This window comes from Salvelinus alpinus, chromosome 10 (assembly GCF_045679555.1).
Source record: "Salvelinus alpinus chromosome 10, SLU_Salpinus.1, whole genome shotgun sequence".
NCBI classification, from domain to species: Eukaryota; Metazoa; Chordata; class Actinopteri; order Salmoniformes; family Salmonidae; genus Salvelinus; species Salvelinus alpinus.
The window spans coordinates 30141184-30162543 of NC_092095.1; the positions used below are offsets into that span (position 1 = coordinate 30141184).

A 21360-nucleotide genomic window follows, 5' to 3' on the forward strand; every position below is an offset into this window, starting at 1 on the left:
GCTTGGCGTAATAGAGGCTTGGCGATGGTATCTATCTCCCTGACTGGATTCCATTAGCCAATGGTTCTGTCTGTTCTGTTTACATTCTGAATGCACAAGTTCACACTAACACGGAAACTGCAAGTGAGAGGCCTAAAATACTGAAAGACATTTTCAGTGCATTAGCCATCATCAGTCATCTAGCCAGCTATCACTCATGTAATAACCAACAGACCTGTGTGTTGCTGGAAGATTATATAAGGGGCATGGGAGGATCTCTCTCTCCCTCTTTCTCTCTCTCTCTCTCTCTCTCTCTCTCTCTCTCTCTCTCTCTCTCTCTCTCTCTCTCTCTCTCTCTCACACACACACTCTCACTCTCTCTCTCTGTCTCTCTCTCTCTTTCACTCCCTCTCTTGCTTCCTCTCTCCACAACACCATCATTTCTCTCCTTTTTATCTTCTACTTTTTTCTCTCTCTTTGACACACTCTCACTGCCCTTGCATGCAATTATATCTAACCAAATGGGCTAGTTTTAAATAGTGGTCTCTTGGCTATACTCTGCATTATGTATAGAGAGCTGATGTTTTTTGCCACAGATTTGCATTGCAAAAACCAAACAACTTTTCTGAAAGCAGGTCAATTGGATAATGAGACTGCAGTTAAAGGGTAAGTTATCTGTAGCACCTCCTTGTTAAAAGTAGTGGTCCCAAGAGAGGTCAGGGATTTCAGTTAGACGGTGTACTGCTGCAGTGCATCTGTAATGTGTCTTCATGTCTCCTGAGGGAACACACTGAAGACATTTTAAAAAGTGAGAACCAAAATGGCTGCCGTTTAGCGCCTCAACTACTCCAAATCCATAGCTCTAGAGTCACAGAAAGGGTTTTAAATGCAAACTGTGGCACAGCAAAACAACCCTGAAACTAGCATTGCAGTGTGTCAACCAAGGTCATATTCAGTAGAAATAAAACATTTTTGAAACAGAGTGAACAAAGAGGTAGCTACTGCCTGAATCTTTCCAAGAAGAAAACAGGTCTGTGCTTTTCCTTTAGTGGTTTGAGCCACAGGAACTCTTAAAGGAACTTGACATACTTTAGTGAGCCACATTCTAACTGTGTTGACATACGCTCCTACTTAAACTAATGGATTCAGCAGGTCCCCTTTCCTGAGAACAGCACGACATACTCTTCAACCTCGAGAACCATGAGAGCATCTAAACAAGCCTAAAAGACGTCTCAGGCATGATGGGTCCCCATGAGGGACATACAGTCCATTACTCTAAAATAGCACAGTCTATAATAAAACTATTGCTGTGTTCAATGGCAATGAGTACAGATGCAGGCATTACATAATGCATTTCAAACCAAACCAGTTTACCAAGCCATTTCCTGGCTATAGGATGGCTAAAAGAGGTAAAAACAATTCACTCAACACTGAAAGAAAATCTGATGCTCACATAGAAAACCAGGGAAATTCTAAATGGCAACTCACCGAGCGGCTGTCCAGCGATGATACGTGCGTTTTCTCCGGCCACGGCGGCGCGAGCATTCCTCTCGCTGATGTACTGGACGAAGGCGAAGCCCTTGTGAACGGAGCAGCCTACGATCCTGCCATACTTGGCGAAGATGACCTCGATGTCGGTCTTCTTGACGATGGCGGTGTTGAGGTTGCCGATGAAGACTCTGGAGTTGAGGGAGCGCGGGTCATTCTTGTTGGTCACGTTGCTGGTCTGAATCTTACCGGTCATCCTCCTCCGGTTGCCCTCCTGGGACACAGACAGATACAAGGAGTAGAGGGCTTTAGAGTCACTAGTCAACCCCAACCCCTTTGCTGAGAGTTGATCTGATGTGAATGGAGAGAAGACAGCATGATCAACTTTGGTTTATTTTATGCTAGTGCAATGGTCAAGTGAGAGTAGCAATAATGAACACCGCAGACAACTAAACCATGTGAGATGACTGCAAAAAGTGTATATCACATATTGAGCATACTAGTGATCAGTCACAAATTTGTTTTGAATACATTTTGCACAAGTATTTGAAGTGATACGTCTATTTTTAGAACAGTGTCTCTTTTTTTTGTGATGTCAAAATGTCCCCTGAAATGAAGTATGAGTTCTGAATGCCTCCCTCACAACCATTTTAAGTGAGCTTGTCATGGCCCTTACATAACATTGTAGCATTGTCAGTTATAAAGATATCATTGGGTTGTCCTTGTGTCAACAGGAACAGGCTTGAAATACACAGATTTGGGCTGTACAGCACTTCATTCAATGCTTCTCGATGTGACAGCCCTGCACCTAGAGCGCAAAACACCATGCTTGTCACTGCTATACCAAGTTCACTAATCTCCTTCAAGGCTGTCTTCAGCATCTCAATGGAATCTCTCAGACTAGCATTCATCGCACTGATTGAGACATTTTACTAGGGAAAAAGGGGATACCTAGTCAGTTGCAGAACTGGCTGCATTCAACCGAAATGTGTCTTCCGCATTTAAACCCCAACCCCCTGATGCCTTAATCGACATCCACGTCATTTGCGCCCGGGGATCAGTCGTTGTAAAGGCGTGCACAACCAATAATGTGAGTAAAATGACACCTGTTGTGATATGGGGGACCACATAAGCATTTACCCCGTGTCAAACAAGCAAACTGGTGCCACCGTTGTTAATGTCTAAAAGAGTACCATGCTGTATAATTGAATTGACCTTGGAATACAATAACAGAATTAAGTGCAATATTCAACAACAGAGAAAACAATCAATGATCGTCCTGGTCTCTTGCTTCAATGTCCCTGAGACAGGAGAAAGGGAGATAAGATCTATTCTGCTTTGAGACCAAATACCTGAATAATGGATCCAATTCTCAGTAAATAGGATTAGTTACCATGGTAACACAGATACTGACTGACGCACGCACACATGCACTGTTGCATTGTTGTGAGGTCCCAGAAATGTAGGTATTCATTCATTTCCCACCAAGGTGACTTACCAGCTGAAATTTTCCCATTTTCCTCAAAGCTCAGACAAACACAATGTGTGGTCTGTGGTCTGATAAAACACCTCGATCTCCCAGAATTTGCACAACGCTACACATTTCACTCTCCTCTCAGCTGATGTATTTCCTTAATTATAACGTATAGCTACATTTCAGTACACTAATTGACTAATACTTCACCCTTTGTAAGGTTTCATGATCTGTTTATAAATAGGTAAAATGGCATTATTTCTAACCTGAATCCCATGGCTAAACATGCATATTTCCCCCCATTTGACACGCGGGACTATTGCTAACCGTCAATAAGATGCAATGTGCCCAAGTCAAATACTACCAATAGAACTGTCCCTGACCATTGAGTGAAGTTTCTCTCCAAAACTAGCTTGTTTTGTACCTGGCCGAGGGAGGAAGCTGTTCAGTCAGCCGCTAAATAGAGAGCAGCCATGTGATTTACAGGGGAGAGATTCTCTGTCAGTCGTCCATTACACCTGAGACTGAGATCACTCTAGTATGGCTGTTCAGCAGCCCACTCAGGAACATAAACACCACTCCTTCATGGCTTTCTCTGACTTGTGATAGTACAGTATATGCGTAAGCCATTACACACTCCATCTACACTTCAAAATCATCTACTGTCCCGTGAGTGTTAAATCTAAAGTATCATAGAATGGAGACAATCAAAGGAAATATGTTTAATCCAAGAGAAAAACCTTTCTTCAATGTGTGTGTGTGTTTGTGTGTGTGTACTGTAATATATGTAATATATACGGTAATTGTAGGTATTATCAACAGTAAAAATCTCTGAAACGTTTAACTTTAGTATACTGTAAATTATGGTGCATTGTATGAAAAAATGCTGTATTTCAAATGGTATTGTAATTACACCCCACAGAATACAGTACCGTACCATATCTTTGGAGCACCAAAAACCTTTTGACCATTAATTAGTGGGTGCATGGTATTGTTGTTTCTGGCTCATTAACCCATTTTTAGGTGTCTTGGAAAAGGCTATATTTGTTGCACCCGTGAGTAAGAATGTTGCATCAATTGAACTCATATGTGGTTATAACGCCCCAACAATTTAGTGGTCATAAACAGTCAAATTTAGTTTTTCATGAAAATTGATGATATTTGTATGAAACCAGATCAAAGTATGATGACCAAAGTATAAAAGATGATTGTTCCTTCTACATAAAGTTTGATCATTAAGTTACTGGTCCCCTCCCCCATGTCTATAACTTGGATTCTGGATTATTAAGAGGGTAGGTTGACATCCCCTTCACCCTAACTCTCATTTTAATACTCCAATTGTAACATCATATTCACTTACCTAATTTAAATAAGTACCGCCTTGTAACGAACATCGGAGAAGGCGTGTTTGCAGAGGGATGTGGTTTATATATCTACATAGATACTCGACATTGCAAATATATCCTGAACAAAAATACAAACACAACATGTAAAGTGTTGGTCCCATGTTTCATGAGCTGAAATAAAAGATCCCAGAAATTTTCCACAAAAAGCTTATTTCTCTCAAATGTGTTGATATCCCTGTTAGTGTGCATTTCTCCTTTGACAAGATAACCCCTTTGACAGTGCTGCCAGTCAAGGCTAGCTCATGAATATAAGCTTGGTTGCTTTTGTCAAATTTTTTGCATTTCTATCCAAAACAAATATTATGGGTGATATTTTAGTTGCTTGGAAGGCTATTTTATATGGGAATCAGAATGACTGTTCGGGAAATTGAAAATGTATAGGGGACAGATTGGAGGGACAGCAAGGCTTAAACCTCAAATGGTTGAGCATTTTGCCATGTCCTTTTGATCTGTTTAGACCAGTTTGGATTCCTTTGTTAAGGCCTCTAGAAGTGCAAGTGACATAAAACATAAAATATTCATTAGTATGCTATAAACGCCTGCTTGCAACAATCCCTTGTATTTACAGTAAAATACTGTGAAATACAAACTCCCTCCCTTAATGAATTTCATTCATTCATCCATTCATTCCAATTACGGTAGCATTTACTTTTTTAAATGTATAATTCAGTAAATTTTACTGTATTGTACTGGGTGTCATTACACAGTACTTGCATTGATAAAGTATTTATAATGCAGTTGGCATATTTTACTTGCCACCATGCTGCCTTTAAACTACTGTCAAATTCACAGCAACCCCTGTAATCCTTAAGAGTTTAAGCTGGGGGATCATTCACCCATATGTAACCCCTGTCTTTGGCACTGCTTACAAATATACTTCCATGTTTAAAAAAAAAACTGGTACCAGACTATCTTCAGACAAGTCTTGTGAGGCTTGTGGAGAGCAAAACATGTATGTGGTTTTGAGAGTCTCGCCTTTCCATAGCGGGGTCATATTAGTGTGTAGTCCAAACTGTTCGGACTCTACAGACAGAAGTTTGCAGATCGTCGGGTACCTACTTCAGAAGAGTCCCGTGACGGGGGTGGTGGGGGTGGGGGGGGGTCGTAAAATAAAAACGGAGAACACCATCGTGATTGTCTCATCTTTCCATAGAGTGGCCGTATTAGTTTTTTAGGCCAAACCGCTCAGACATTTTCGTGAGAAGACCAATTTTCGGAATGTCTCATGGTCTGACAAACATCTCTGTAGCTCGGCAACCTTCCACCCCAGATGCGGAAGGCCACCATTAGCGGATGTGGTGGACTGAGATGCAGCCCATGCAACAAAAAAACAGATATCTCTAAGTTTAAATAGTCCGATTTTATGGGGATTTTTAAATTATGCTAATTACATTTCCGTGAGGGAGCGGACATCGACTCTAGGTTGAAGTATGTGTTTGACTTGTTTCTAAGCTTGATTACACTGCTGTGAGTTACCTGCTCTTATAGCCTTGATATTTATTGGTAAGCAATAAAAAAATGCTGGTGCAGGTACACACACACACACACACTCATTTTTTACGAGTTTACTGTTATGATGAGCATCGAACAGTAATTTAGGCTGGCAACTCTGACACTCAAATGGACGTTGTGGAAAGGGAATTAAGAAAGTCCACAAATAAGCGTTGAACCGTTAGATTGCCTCTCAATCTCATCCGATAAATCACATGTGGGTAATCACATGTGCCCTCTTCCTCACCACTGCCTCCTCATCACTGTTAGAGTTCCGGTCTTTTTTTCAGCACGGGCCTCTTAATAGATTTCATCTCCACTTTTCCTGTTGCTGTTTACTTTATTTACAACTTGCATTAAACTGTCCAACCACTTGAGTGACATTGCAATGAAGAGAACATTAGATAACAACTTGGACGTCAAACATGGCGCAAACTGATTATGTATGGGAAATACTAATTGCTGTGGAAACAGGTACAGCAAAAGTTCTAACAATGACCTAAGCTATTTCAGTGATTAGCCCACTATGCAATGTCCTAGTTCCCTGTTCCCAATATCCCCTGGTCATAAGCCTAACAGAAATACTCTCCAACTAATTTCTCTGTCTCTGAAATAAGGCCATAATGATATTGGTTCTCCAAGAGTTGACTGAAATCCAACCTTCACCAGCATAACAGACTGATGCAAAGTAAAAGCCTCAGGATGAGAGAGTTGGATGACAAACTTAGCAGGGCAAGTGCTAGGACTGGCAGTGTAATGGATTGTATCAAGGTAGAGAAGGTTCTCAAAAGGGAACCGTTTGAGTTTTGAAGAGGTCTGCCCGTGGGTTCATTAAGCTATTCTCCAGAATTGACTTCCTGTGTAATTTACAACTCTGCCACTGCTCATTTTCCCCTCTGCCACAGTCGCCCTACTCTGACTGTTGCCAAGGCAGCCTGTCATAGTGACAATCAGCCTGAAAAAGCTCAGTCAAACACTCACCTGTTTTTCCCACTGTGCACAACACCGCATCAAGATCCCTCGATACAGTAAATTACTTCACTCTATTAGTGTAATGAGTATAGACTACCGATTAATACATTGTCTCTTGCCTTCCTCATTCTACAGCAATGGGTCTAAAATAACTCAAGGGCCATGACATGCAATATGCAAAAGGTCTTTCTCTCTGTCACCCTCACTCAAAGATGTTCAATTGCTTTAGGTTCAGTTTATTCATTGCCTTCTGTGGAATGTGGGACAACATGTCACTATTGTCGGCTGCGATGTCCCATGTTGTAGCTAATGTTCAGTGTATGAATTCTGTAACACGACATTACTAAGACTGAGAACACCATTCTTCTTCCAACACGGAACTAAAACCCTTCCCTGCAGTGAGTTTTCTCCTCACCTTGAACACAGGTGTGGTGTGGGGGCAAGGGGAGGAAAGGGAGCTACAGGGGTTTGTGTTTGGGAGCATTGCAAATACCAAATGGATAACTGTGGACCACCGAAATTGCCTGAAAGGAATCACTTGTCCATGATGGACAGGGAAACACTTTTGCAGTGACTCGATTTAATTGCTTCCCAACGTATGACAGTCGAGCTACACATTATTTACACCAATCTCTCCGAACACAAAGAAGTGCTAATAAAAAAAAGATCAATCCCTGTCTGGTTGCAGTTCCACTTGATTGGTAAGGCTGGCACGTTCACTCTAAGAAAATGCTGGGTTAAAAACAACCCAGTGCTGGGTAAACAGTGGACAGAACACACGTTGGGTTATTTTTGACCCAGCCAGTTGGAGTAAATGTTATTCCGGTTAATCTGTTATTCCGTTCAATCTGTTCTGTTGTATTGTCCATACAATATATTTTACGGTTGAGCGCTGACACTTTTGTAGCTTAATGACACTTGCAGAAGTTGAGTTTCTCAAGTGATTACGTATTTCCCAAAGTTGGGATAATTATTACTTTTAGGATATTTAAATGATAATGTATAGTGTGTAAAATATTGAATGGTCATTTTAATTTGCGGTGTACTAAGATAATATGGTGAACAGGTCACGGTCACGGTTGGCCAAAAAGACCTATCTGAAAGGCACGCCCCCATTAGGTCACCACTTCTAAAGACTGATCTGCTGGGTTCACCTACTGTAGCATGAAAGTGAATAAAAACCCAACTGATGGTTAAATTAACCCATGTTTGGTAATCCAAAGAATTGGCCTATTGGGGGCGTGGCTTTCAGAAAGTTATTTTCGGGTCATTCATGTTCATCATGTTAAATTGGTACGCTGAAAATAAAAAAGTTCCTTCTGTTTTTGCACATGAATTATCTTTATATAAAATTCATGACACTATTATAACATAGTGGTAACTATCCCAACATTAGGACATGCATAGGCACTTAAGAAACTCATACTCTTGCGTAAGCCTTATTAAAGCTACAAACGTGTTAGTGCTGAACCTTAACATGTGCTGACAATACAACAGAACTGGATTTACATTTACTCTCATGGGTGGCCAAAAAAACTATCTGAAAGCCACACACCTACTAAGTCACGCCTCCAGTCTTCTGATCTGCCCTGTTGGGTCATAGCTTAATAAACCAGCAACCCAAATTGCATTGTTTTTAACCCAGCATAGGTGTCATTTATCATAATTTGAAACCAACTTCTTCGTAAAAGCTGGCTCTCCCATATAGGACATGCAAATCTCCTCGAAAGAAGGGAAAATGGAAGAAAAACTTCTGCACTGGAGACAGACGTTGGGATGAGTGATGATGATGCTTGTAGTCAGCTCAGGGTTTACCCATGTGTGAAGTCAACAGGTTCCCCTTCTGATGACTTAACCTGAAGATCTCACCCCTCCGGCCACCCCCACTTATTTGACCCCTGTGTATTGCCTCAGGTGATTGGTCAAATCCGTGAGCTCCAGGCCAATCCATTATCTACTGCAAACATGCCTTGGTCTGCAAAATGCTTGCCCCCAGCTTACCCTTGGACATTGGACATATGTCTAGCTACTACCTCTCTTGGAATATACCAGTGTGAGGCAGATGGTATCAATATTGTCAGCCTGTAACAGCAGTGTGAATGTCACCAAGTTCAGTATCTATTTGCATCGATCTGCAGATCTGCGATCTGAGGTACAGCAGAGATATATCAATTTGATTCAAAGGTACCACCAAACATCTCTCAGTTTGTCGGGTCAAAGCAGGCAATCATACACACATGCTTAAGGTTGGTAATGCAGTGACTGAGGCTTAGCTGTTTTGGGTGTACTTAAATTCAAGGGATGCTCTTCTTCCCTCGTACCAGGTGCAACTGAAAATGCTTTTAATGGGAAGAAATGAGCATTTGCTTATGTTGCACTCTGCGGGGGAAGTAAAACAGTGTCTCAACTCTTCATTAGTACAGATAATCGCCGGTCCAAATATTATTAGTGGCTCCTTCAACAAGCAAAGTTTTGAATAAAAAATATACAGAGTACATTTTGGTTATCAAAGGTATGCTTCTATCAGAACTGATACCATGTGATGGTGAAACATTCTTTGGCACCGATGAGTGTGGTTTAAGGACAATTAGCATTTGAGGGAACACATTCTTGTTTCATCAATAACACTTTTTGAAAAATATTCACTCAAAAGTATTGGCGGTTGTCCGAGACATATTTGCTTGGTGGAAATCAAAACATTTGACTACAAAGAGTCTGAAAGTGCTCTGAAAGTGCTTAAAGTGCTGAAATGCCTGTCTTTATCAGCATGATGACAGTCCATTATGTGTCTCTCAAGGCTTGCCTGAGACAGCCTGAGTCTGATTGGAAGGAGGAAGAAATGGAAATAATTTGCAAATAGACAAAATACTCAGACAAAAAACAAAAGGAAACATTCCCAACTGAGTTAGTGACCGGAAGTAACCATCTCCCAGAACTGGGAATTGTGCCTCCTTTTCAATTTACTGACCCTTTAAGTTTTATGTGTGTCTGCAGTGTACCATTATAAAAATATCCAACTACTGTACATTATCTCTACTCTGCATTAGATTCTCCCTCTCTGTTCTCCAATGGTGCTATGTTGACAGCATGTGAAACATCAATAGTCTTGACTTGACCCATGAGTAAGGAATCTCCTCATCCACCAGACCACCACCCACTTTCCTTCCCTGCACTACTCCTCTCATCTCTGACACTACAGTGACACCATGTTGTTAGTTCTGCGTCTCAACCTCTTTTTTTCTACAGTGCATATTTCCCATGCAGAAGTAATGCACGATGAGGTAGACAGGGAGCGCACACAGACCTGCTTCTGATTTTTCCTCCCCTGTTCTCACTCAGAAAAACACAGCTGTGAAGTAGCCCTGAGGTATGTATATGTGTGCGTGTGTGTGTTGTGTGTGTCTGTCTATGTGTGTGTGTGTGTGTGTGTGTGTGTGTGCGCAAGTGTGCGTGCATGTTGTGCACGCATGTGTGTGTATGTCATAACGATGCCTCAAACGATTTGCTTTCCACAGTAGGTGCATATACAGTAGAGAACTATCTACTAAGACTAGCCACACAATTCAGTTTGATTTGATGCGTACCTCTGCTACAAACTCAAGGTTAGATTCTTGTAGAATTATTGAACCTCTCTGGCCCTCAAGCTCATCTGCATACTACTGCGTTCCCCTGCAATTTTTCTGCCTCACCATGCTTTTCTCATGATCGACATATATCCACAGCACAGACAGAAGAGCTTGTCAGTTTGTGCATCTTTTTTTATTGGCTTGTAATTTCATCATTAACATATTGTACTCTGTTGATGCAAGGAAAAAAGGTGCTATCTAGAACCTAAAATGGTTATTTTGTCTGTCACATAGGGAAACCCTTTGAAGAACCCTTTTTGGTTCCAGGTAGAACTCTTTTGGTTCCAGGTAGAACCTTTTGTGGTTCCATGTAGAACCTTTTCCACGGAGGGTTTTTACATGGAATCCAAAACGGTTCTACCTAGAACCAAAAAGGGTTCTACCTGGAGAAATTTAGAGGCGTCCACACATTCATAGCTTATTCTGGACCATAGTCCCCCCCCAATTTAGGAAGACCCTGATAAGAAAGTGTGCAGTTTGTCAAAAAGTACATAAGATTAGTTACTCATGTTACTCTTTATTATGCATAAAAGGGCTTGTATAATCCTTTAACATCAATTCAAGATACCCAATATCAACTTCAAAGAATCTCCCAGAATTCAATGACAGTTTTTAATCTTCTCTGGGACTCACTGAAATTTCTCCAGTTCTGTTTTAAGGACGACAGGACATACCCACCAGCTGTGTTTTGCTGGGACAGACGTCCTTCTCTGTGCCATTGAAGTGTGTTTGGAGTGAGGCTGATAAAACAGAGAAGACTAATTGAGACAGAGACTGCCCCTAGGCTGCATTCTTTGCCCTACTGTTGGCTGAAGACACTTTGGGAATTACAGCTGCCAGAACACACCAATCAGTCGAACGATTGTGCAATCACAGGTTAAGTGCTGCCATTAAGGGGGATTCTAGGATATCTAGCTGTCATTAACGCCCCTGCAATATCTTATATTCATAGTCATAATTGAACACTTTGGCTACATCATGTTGTCCAGACACGAGGATGACCCCATGAATTGTCTAGGACAATCTTAATCTCATCTTTACTGTGACTATGTACCTGCAGCTTTTTCCATCTTTTTCTTTGAGACTGATTTCTTGCAAAATGTCTACAGTTTCTTACACTGTATGTACCTGGTGAATCAATATCCTTCCCCCTTTCCGCTGTAAAAAGACTGGTGATTTTTCTTTCCTAGCTTGCTTTGTTCTGTTTGGGGAGGACTGATGTTTTTGTCTTTTGGAGCCATGCAGTGAGGTTACAGAGATGAACAAGAAGCTTAACTGACAACTGCATGTTGATGGATCTGTCTGTCAGACAGGCTTAGGTCCTTTCCCTCTGAGATTATGTGATCTATTAGAAGTCTGAGAAAACACATCAACAATCAACAATTTGACTAACAGCATGTCCGAAAACCATATCGCCTCCGGCTCTAATTTTCACTGTTTATTTGAGTTCAATCACTTGATCTCCTACAAGCTTAATGTGTAGGCTAACTACTGAATATTAGAACATTGGGCAATTCAAACGAAATGCAGATAAAGGGATAACCACCCATATACCAGTTTTAGGTTCGGGGAGGAAGGTGTAACATGTATTCTCCTCTGGGCTAGAAAGAGTTGTCCAACCAGAGCCTCGTTGTCAAATAATTCATGCGAGACATGCAAGTCCTCCAGGTGGGGAAGTCAGACAAAGAAATCGATTCCACCCAATCATTTACCAGTCTGAACCGGAACAAACACATTAACTCTCTATGAACCAAGATGCCATATTTTGACTCCAAGGAGAGTGCTCTGTCAAAACGCAGTCAATTCTAAGAAAGGGAACATTGTAGATACAAATCCCTGTAGGTAGACACATATCCCTGTAGGTAGATACCTATCCCTGTAGGTAGATACCTATCCCTGTAGGTAGATACATATCCCCATTGCTGGCTGAATGGTTCAACTTAAAACATGCTTCAGGCTGAGAAGTAAATTGTCTCCGAGAGGTAAATTATATGTCCAACTGCATTATTTAATTGGGTACCAGTGCATGGTGTCTATATTAAGCATGGTTCACGCCCTCACCCTCTCCTGGCAGAATCCTCATTACTCCCATTCATAGCACTTTCCTTTAATTGCACAGTGTTTGTAATGGAGAAAGCCCAAATAAAGGGTCCTCCATATTTGATGGCTCCTCCATCCACTGTGTATGAATCTTTCAGCAGAGGTGCACTTGATGTCTGCAGCCCATTGAATTATTCAAGTCTGGGGAAGCACTCCATAAGAGGAATGACGAAGAGGCAAAATCAGATAGGGTTAATGAGAGAGACCGTCACGCTAAGTATGTCTCTCCATATTAGCCACAATCTTTCTCTCTTTCTTCTTCCTATCTTTTTTTCTTCATCTCCTTTCTGGTGGTATTCTGGAAAAATTGCCCTTTATGCCCCACTGTTTTCTTAACCTTCTACTGCACATCATTGCCCTCAGGCAAGAGAAAACCTTTTTGCCCCTGACATCCGCCCATATAAATAATAAAAAAATCCTACACATGACAATATGTGATGACATGTCTGTAAATAATCCAATGAGGTGCAGAAGTTGGTATGATGTATAAATTGGGGGAGGGACATTATTTCAGGAAGCAGAGTGACCTGAGCGCATGGTGTGAGAGAAGGGTAAGATACATTTCATTCTTTTGCATTTTTAAATAGATAACTTCACAATAAAACACTTGTCTAGGAACCACTAAATAAGGATTTTTGATAGGTTTTGAACATAGATTGTTTTTATATATATTTGATTAAAAACATTTTTTTTTGCCTTGGGGCATTGGTTTGCTGTTAGGCTACTTTTTTGGTTGCCTTGGGGCAACAATGTCCAGTAAGGCTACTTTTCAGGGCAATATCATGCTCAATGAAAGACATGTCATTTAATGTAAAATGATGGCCTTGGTCAATGTTTTGAACCTAACTGAGGAGTAAGGATCATACCCTCTGATAGTGAAGACAGTGAGCTTCAGGACAGTGACAGCGAGGAAGAATGGACCCCAGAATCAGGTTTGAGAGGCAATGAAATACTAGTTTACGCCCAACTTGCATTTTCTTACAAAAAGAGTGCTAGTTTCTACTATGTTTTACTTAATAAATGTTCTGAAAATATTGGATATTCATTTTGTGTTTTAGGACCCTTAATGGCACCGCGTTGCCCTGAGGCAACCAAAAATAATCTGGGTGTGAAGGGTAAAAGTTATTTTTTTTATTACTGATGCATTATCAGAAAGCCTTCCAAAAAATAGGATGGCATATTTTTTTTCAATTAAAAACCTAAATGTGTGCAGCAGAGGGTCTGTAGCCCTGAATGACTGGCCTAATTACCTGCTAATTTAGTGGACAGACCAATGACTCAGAGCTGTGATTAGTGGGTAGACATACAGGACAGAGAGAAGGTTCTGGATGTAGCCATGCAGAGCCCAGAGGGCACCTCCATGGGTCCCCAGAGCTCCTAGATGGTCATTGCTGTTTCATTGAGGGTAGTGGCTTGTTGTATTACTCTGGATTTGTTCATCTTTTACTGAAGAGTGATTCTAGCACTGCACACTGCAAGGCCACATATATCAGTGGAATATATCACAGGCTGAGATTAACTGTCTAAATACACAAACTTACTGTGTGTGGACACAAGCTGAATAAGTATAGAACAGTGGAGGCTCCTCAGAGAAGGAAGGGGAGGACCATCCTACTCAGTGAATTTCAGATTTTTGTCTCGATAAAACTATACTAAATACTGTATATTCATGACACCAAAAAAACTGATTAAAACACACGGTTTTGCAATGAAGTAGCCTCAATAGTACCCTCTGGGGTAGCACCATGGTGTAGCGAGAGAACAGCTATTTGCTTAACATGGCGCCGACAGAGGTGGTCGCCTCGCTTGGCGTTCTTAGGAAACTATGCAGTATTTAGTTTTTTTATGTATTATTTCTTACACTGTTACGCCAAGAAATTTTAAGTCTTATTACATCCAGCCGGGAAGAACTATTGGATATACAGTTGAAGTCTGAAGTTTACATACACTTAGGTTGAAGTCATTAAAACTCATTTTTCAACTACTCCACAAATGTCTTGCTAAACAAACTATAGTTTTGGCAAGTCGGTTAGGACATCTGTTTTGTGCATGACAATAGTCATTTTTCCAACAATTGTTTACAGACAGATTATTTAATTTATAATTCACTGTATCACAATTCCAGTGGTTCAGAAGTTTACATACAATAAGTTGACTGTGCCTTTAAACAGCTCGGAAAATTCCAGAAAATTATGTCATGGCTTTAGAGGCTTCTGATAGATTTATTGCCATCATTTGAGTCAATTGGAGGTGTACCTGTGGATGTATTTCAAGGCCTACCTTCAAACTCTGAGCCTCTTTGCTTAACATCATGGGAAAATCAAAAGAAATCAGCCAAGACCTCAGAAAAAAAATTGTAGACCTCCACAAGTCTGGTTCATCCTTGGGAGCAATTTCCAAATGCCTGAAGGTACCACGTTCATCTGTACAAACAATAGTACACAAGTATAAACACCATGGAACCACACAAACGTCATACCGCTCAGGAAGGAAACGCGTTCCGTCTCCTAGAGATGAACATACTTTGGTGCGAATCAATCCCATAACAACAGCAAAGTACCTTGTGAAGATGCTGGAAGAAACAGGTACAAAAGTATCTATATCCACAGTAAAACGATTCCTATATCAACATAACCTGAAAGGCCGCTCAGCAAGGAAGAAGCCACTGCTCCAAAACCGCCATAAAAAAGCCAGACTACGGTTTGCAACTGCACATGGAGAAATGTCCTCTGGTCTGATGAAAAAAAAATAGAACTGTTTGGCCATAATGACCATCGTTATGTTTGGAGGAAAAGGGGGAGGCTTGCAAGCCGAAGAACACCATCGCAACCGTGAAGCACAGGGGTGGCAGCATCATGTTGTGGGGGTGCTTTGCTGCAGGAGGAACTGGTGCACTTCACAAAATAGATGGCATCATGAGGACGTAAAATGATGTGGATATATTGAAGCAACATCTCAAGACATCAGTCAGGAAGTTAACTTCTTCGGGGTAGGGGGCAGCATTTTCAGTTTTGGATAAATAGCGTGCCCAATTTCAACTTCCTTCTACTCATCCCCAGAATATAAGATATGCATATTATTAGTAGATTTGGATAGATAACACTCTGACGTTTCTAAAACTGTTTGAATCATGTCTGTGAGCATAACAGAACTTATGTAGCAGGCAAAACCCCGAGGACAAACCATTCGATATTTTCTTTTTTTGAGGTCACTGTCTTTTCAATGTGTTTCATTGGGACACCAGATTTCTAAGGGACTTGTTTGCAGTTCCTACCGCTTCCACTGGATGTCACCAGTCTTTGGAAATTGGTTGAGGTTATTCCTTTGTGTAATGAAGAAGTACGGCCATCGTAAATGAGGGTCACTTGAAGTAAATTGTTTGAGAGAGGCACATTACCAAAAAAGTTGCGTCAGTTTGTTTTCTTATTGTATTGAACACAGATCATCCCGTCTTCAAATTGATCGATTATTAACGTTTTAAAATACCTAACGTTGTATTACAAAAGTAGTTTGAAATGTTTTGGTAAAGTTTACATGTAACTTTTGATATATTTTGTAGTGACGTTGCGCAAGTTGGAAGCTGTGTTTTTCTGGATGAAACGCACCAAATAAATTGACATTTTGGATATATATCGACGGAATTAATCGAACAAAAGGACCATTTGTGATGTTTATGGGACACATTGGAGTGCCCTCTCCTGTACTCCCTGTTCACCCATGACTGCATGACCATGCACACCTCCAACTCAATCATGAAGTTTGCAGACGACACTACAGTGGCAGGCTTGATTACCAACAACGATGAAACGGCCTACAGGGAGGAGGTGAGGGCCCTCAGAGTGTGGTGTCAGGAAAATAACCTCACACTCAATGTCAACAAAACAAAGGAGATGATCGTGGACTTCAGGAAACAGCAGAGGTACCACCCCCCTATCCACATCGACGAGACAGTAGTGGAGAAGGTGGAGAGTTTTAAGTTCCTCGGCGTACACATCATGGACAAACTGAAATGGTCCACCCACACAGACAGCGTCGTGAAGAAGGCGCAACAGCGTCTCTTCAACCTCAGGAGGCTGAAGAAATTTGGCTTGTCACCGAAAACACTCACAAACTTTTACAGATGCACAATCGAGAGCATCCTGTTGGGCAGTATCACCGCCTGGTACGGCAACTGCTCCGCCCACAACCGTAAGGCTCTTTAGAGGGTAGTGAGGTCTGCACAACGCATCACCGGGGGCAAACTACCTGCCCTCCAGGACACCTACACCACCCGATGTCACAGGAAGGCCAAAAAGATCATGAAGGACAACAACCACCCGAGCCACTGCCTGTTCACCCCGCTATAGTCCAGAAGGCGAGATCAGTACAGGTGCATCAAAGCTGGGACCGAGAGACTGAAAAACAGCTTCTATCTCAAGGCCATCAGACTGTTAAACATCCATCACTAACATTGAGTGGCTGCTGCCAACATACTGACTCAAATCTCTAGCCACTTTAAAATTAAAAATTGGATGTAATAAATGTATCACTAGTGACTTAAACAATGCCACTTTAAATAATGTTTACATACCCTATATTACTCATCTCATATGTATATACTGTACTCCATACCATCTACTGCATCTTGCCTATGCCGCACGGCCATCGCTCATCCATATACACTGCTCAAAAAAATAAAGGGAACACTTAAACAACACAATGTAACTCCAAGTCAATCACACTTCTGTGAAATCAAACTGTCCACTTAGGAAGCAACACTGATTGACAATAAATTTCACATGCGTTGTGCAAATGGAATAGACAAAAGGTGGAAATTATATGCAATTAGCAAGACACCCCCAATAAAGGAGTGATTCTGCAGGTGGTGACCACAGACCACTTCTCAGTTCCTATGCTTCCTGGCTGATGTTTTGGTCACTTTTGAATGCTGGTGGTGCTCTCACTCTAGTGGTAGCATGAGACGGAGTCTACAACCCACACAAGTGGCTCAGGTAGTGCAGCTCATCCAGGATGGCACATCAATGCGAGCTGTGGCAAGAAGGTTTGCTGTGTCTGTCAGCGTAGTGTCCAGAGCATGGAGGCGCTACCAGGAGACAGGCCAGTACATCAGGAGACGTGGAGGAGGCTGTAGGAGGGCAACAACCCAGCAGCAGGACCGCTACCTCCGCCTGTGTGCAAGGAGGAGCACTGCCAGAGCCCTGCAAAATGACCTCCAGCAGGCCACAAATGTGCATGTGTCAGCATATGGTCTCACAAGGGCTCTGAGGATCTCATCTCGGTACCTAATGGCAGTCAGGCTACCTCTGGCGAGCACATGGAGGGCTGTGCGGCCCCACAAAGAAATGCCACCCCACACTATGACTGACCCACCGCCAAACCGGTCATGCTGGAGGATGTTGCAGGCAGCAGAATGTTCTCCACGGCGTCTCCAGACTCGTGTCACGTCTGTCACATGTGCTCATGTGCTCAGTGTGAACCTGCTTTCATCTGTGAAGAGCACAGGGCGCCAGTGGCAAATTTGCCACTCTTGGTGTTCTCTGGCAAATGCCAAACGTCCTGCACGGTGTTGGGCTGTAAGCACAACCCCCACCTGTGGACGTCGGGCCCTCATACCACCCTCATGGAGTCTGTTTCTGACCGTTTGAGCAGACACATGCACATTTGTGGCCTGCTGGAGGTCATTTTGCAGGGCTCTGCAAAATGAGTGTTTAATGCTTTTTACCAAGTACAAAGTTTAATGCTTTTTACCAAGTGCAACAACAATCAGTGTTGCTTCCTAAGTGGACAGTTTGATTTCACAGATGTGTGATTGACTTACATTGTGTTGTTTAAGTGTTCCCTTTATTTTTTTGAGCAGTGTATTTATATGTACATATTCTTATTCATTCCTTTACACTTGTGTGTTTAAGGTAGTTGTTGTGAAATTGTTAGATTACTTGTTAGATATTACTGCACGGTCGGAACTAGAAGCACAAGCATTTCGCTACACTCGCATTAACAACTGCTAACCATGTGTACAGTATGTGACCAATAAAATGTGATTTGATTTTCCATCCTCCTCAGGGTATATTGACTTCAATAGTTCTCACCCCCTTCCATAGACTTACACAGTCATTACGATGACTTCCAGAGGATGTCCTCCAACCTATCAGCTGTAAACATAACCTACAGCTAACTAGTACTGAAATGGATAACGTGTGGTGAGTAGTTGACTCAAAGAGAAAAAATACAATAGTTGAACAGTTTTGGACAAATACACTTCTTCCAAAATTAAGGAGAAGCAGCAGAGAGAGAAAGCTATATTTCGTTGTATTTTTTTCTTCTTCTCAGTTTATCTTTCACTTACTTGGTTAACGCAGCTAATTTAGCCTACTCCACAAGCTGAATCAAACTGATAGGAATGCTATTTATGTTAGCACATTGGCTAAGTATATCCAACACTGCAACTCTTCCAAGTCAAGGTAAGCTTTCGGTTTTATTAATTTATTGCCACCGGGGCCCGCCGGTGTAACTGCTAAACTGCTTGCTGTACACTGTACTGCGTGATTGTACACATGGATTGGAATGTGGGTTTTCTAACTCGTTGGTTCTAGTTTGTTGACTATTATGTTAGCTAATATGGTGACAACGATGTACTCTAAGCTGTGTAGCGGTTAGCGGTTATGGTATGAACGTTTGGCTTGAAGAGATTTGCGTCTGGTCACACACAGCTGTTATGTTGTGCACTGAATTCCACAAGGGAAGGGAAAAGGTGAGGAGGAGAGCGCGTAGATGCGAGAAGCAATTATACAACTAGAAAAGTGATGATGCTTTATGTGGCTGCTATGAAAGTGAACTGTGTGTGTGCGGGTGATCAGGTGTTCATTTATTCCGCCGATTCTGTTGAAAAACTTTTCTTAAACGGAAGCAAACAGAACAAAACGGGGATGGACTTCTAAAATAAACGAATTTTAGTTAAAAAACGGAACGTTTAACAACTGTTTGGACTAATGATTACAACCAAGATCAGCTAGATGGAAGCAAGAGTGTGTCACCATCAGTCGCCTTGATTACTCCAATTTGTCCTCTCGACCTGTGCACCTACGTTATAAACTTTCATTTGTAGGCTGGGTTATAGCAACCTCATGATGGCTACAGGGCAAATTCGAGTATCATGGAATAGGCTAAACCTATCGATGTCACAGATCCCTCTGGAACTTTCATTGCGCACACCTGGCCCCTATTCCCACTGATTGTATTTCTATATTGTGGAATCCAAGATGGCGTAGCAGTCGGATGTGTCTTTGTCCTGTCTGTCCCGTGTAAATAGTATTCGTATTTTTCGTATACATTTCGTATATATTTTAATTTCACTTTCCATCTAGGAACTGAATATACATTCCTACATTCCGCCTCACCCAATGTGGTACGGACCTGCTATTTTTTTTTATACTTTAGAACCGTAACCCCAATCAGAAGCTAGCCAGATAACTAGCTACTAGCTAGTAGTCAGTTAGCCACTGCTGCGGTCTTCGCCCTTAACTCGGACACAGCCAGCTTCAATACCGGGCCAATACCTGCCAGTCTGCAAGCGCGATATCAACCCAGAGCATATAGGACTGCTTTTTCTCTACCACATCACCGGATTCCTGACGCAAGCTCTGGACAATTACACCGTATTATCACAGCTAGCTAGCTGCAACCGAGTGGCTACTACTGGCTAACACCTCTGTCCCGAAGCAAGCACCAGTTAGCCTTGAGCTAGCCTCGAGCTAGGCCCATCTGCCGGCTAGCCGAAGAGGTCTACCAGCGAATTCTTGGGCTACAATACCTCTTTTGCCAATTGGACTGGACCTTTTTTTGCCGACACAGAGCCCTGCCAATCCATCACAACTGGTCTAAATCAGCTACAAGCTAATTTAGCCATTTTTTTTGCCGCTGCTAGTAGCTTTTACCTTCTGCACAGACACCAGCCCTGTTATTAGCCTGGATATTACTCACCAATTTACCAGCATCGGACTGTCTCTCGACAACAACGCCGGATTCCTGCCGTAATCCCTGAGCCACTACTTCTGATCCTCACAGCTAGCTTGCCGCTAGCGCAGTTAGCGCCACTGCCACGAAGCTAGCACCAGTTAGCAAACACAATTCTACAATTCACAACCTCTCTTTCGCCATTCGGCTTGGATTCTCTGGATTCTCTGTCGACACGACCACGTCTGAGCAGACCCCCTCCGTCTGAGCAGACCACCCCCCGGGCTACTAACTTTAAACGCCGCGTGCTAGCTTAGTGGAGGCCTCCCTGCTCCATCTACGGCTGCCCCCTGGACACTATGATCACTTGGCTACATAGCTGATGCATGCTTGACTGTCCATTAATTCACGGTACTCCATTCTGTTTATTTGTGTTTTATCTGTCGGCTCTGTGCTTTAACTCAGGATCTGTGTGTAGTTAATCCGACCCTCTCTGCCTAGGCGTCACCATTTTTACCTGTTGTTGCTGTGTTAGACTAGCACCCTGTTATTGCTGCTGTTATCTTACCTGTTGTTTTAGCTAGCTCTCCCAATCAAGACCTGCAATCACTTTATGCCTTATTGTATGTCTCTCTCAAATATCAATATGCCTTGCATACTGTTGTTCAGGCTAGTTTTCATTATCATTGTTTTGGTTTGCAATGGACCCTGTAGTTCCACTCTCCGTACCTCTGATACCCCCTTTGTCCCACCCCCCACACATGCGGTGACCTCACCCATTGAGACCAGCATGTCCAGAGATACAACCTCTCTTATCATCACCCAGTGCCTGGGCTTGCCTCCGCTGTACCCGCGCCCCTCCATACCCCTG

At 42.2% G+C, this 21360-nt stretch overlaps 1 protein-coding gene across 5 annotated transcripts in view; it reads right to left on the bottom strand.

Annotated features, from left to right (window-relative positions):
• LOC139533026 (RNA-binding Raly-like protein) overlaps window positions 1-21360 on the bottom strand; it is a 150943-nt gene that overhangs the window by 81713 nt on the left and 47870 nt on the right. For 3 of the 5 annotated variants that reach the window (XM_071331185.1, XM_071331186.1, XM_071331184.1), the window contains exon 2: window positions 1468-1741. In XM_071331185.1, the coding sequence (XP_071187286.1) occupies window positions 1468-1723 (256 nt within the window). In that variant the 5' untranslated portion in view covers window positions 1724-1741. Of the gene's footprint in view, window positions 1-1467; window positions 1756-21360 lie in introns of those variants that run through there. The other 2 variants (XM_071331188.1, XM_071331187.1) reach the window with 1 other exon arrangement.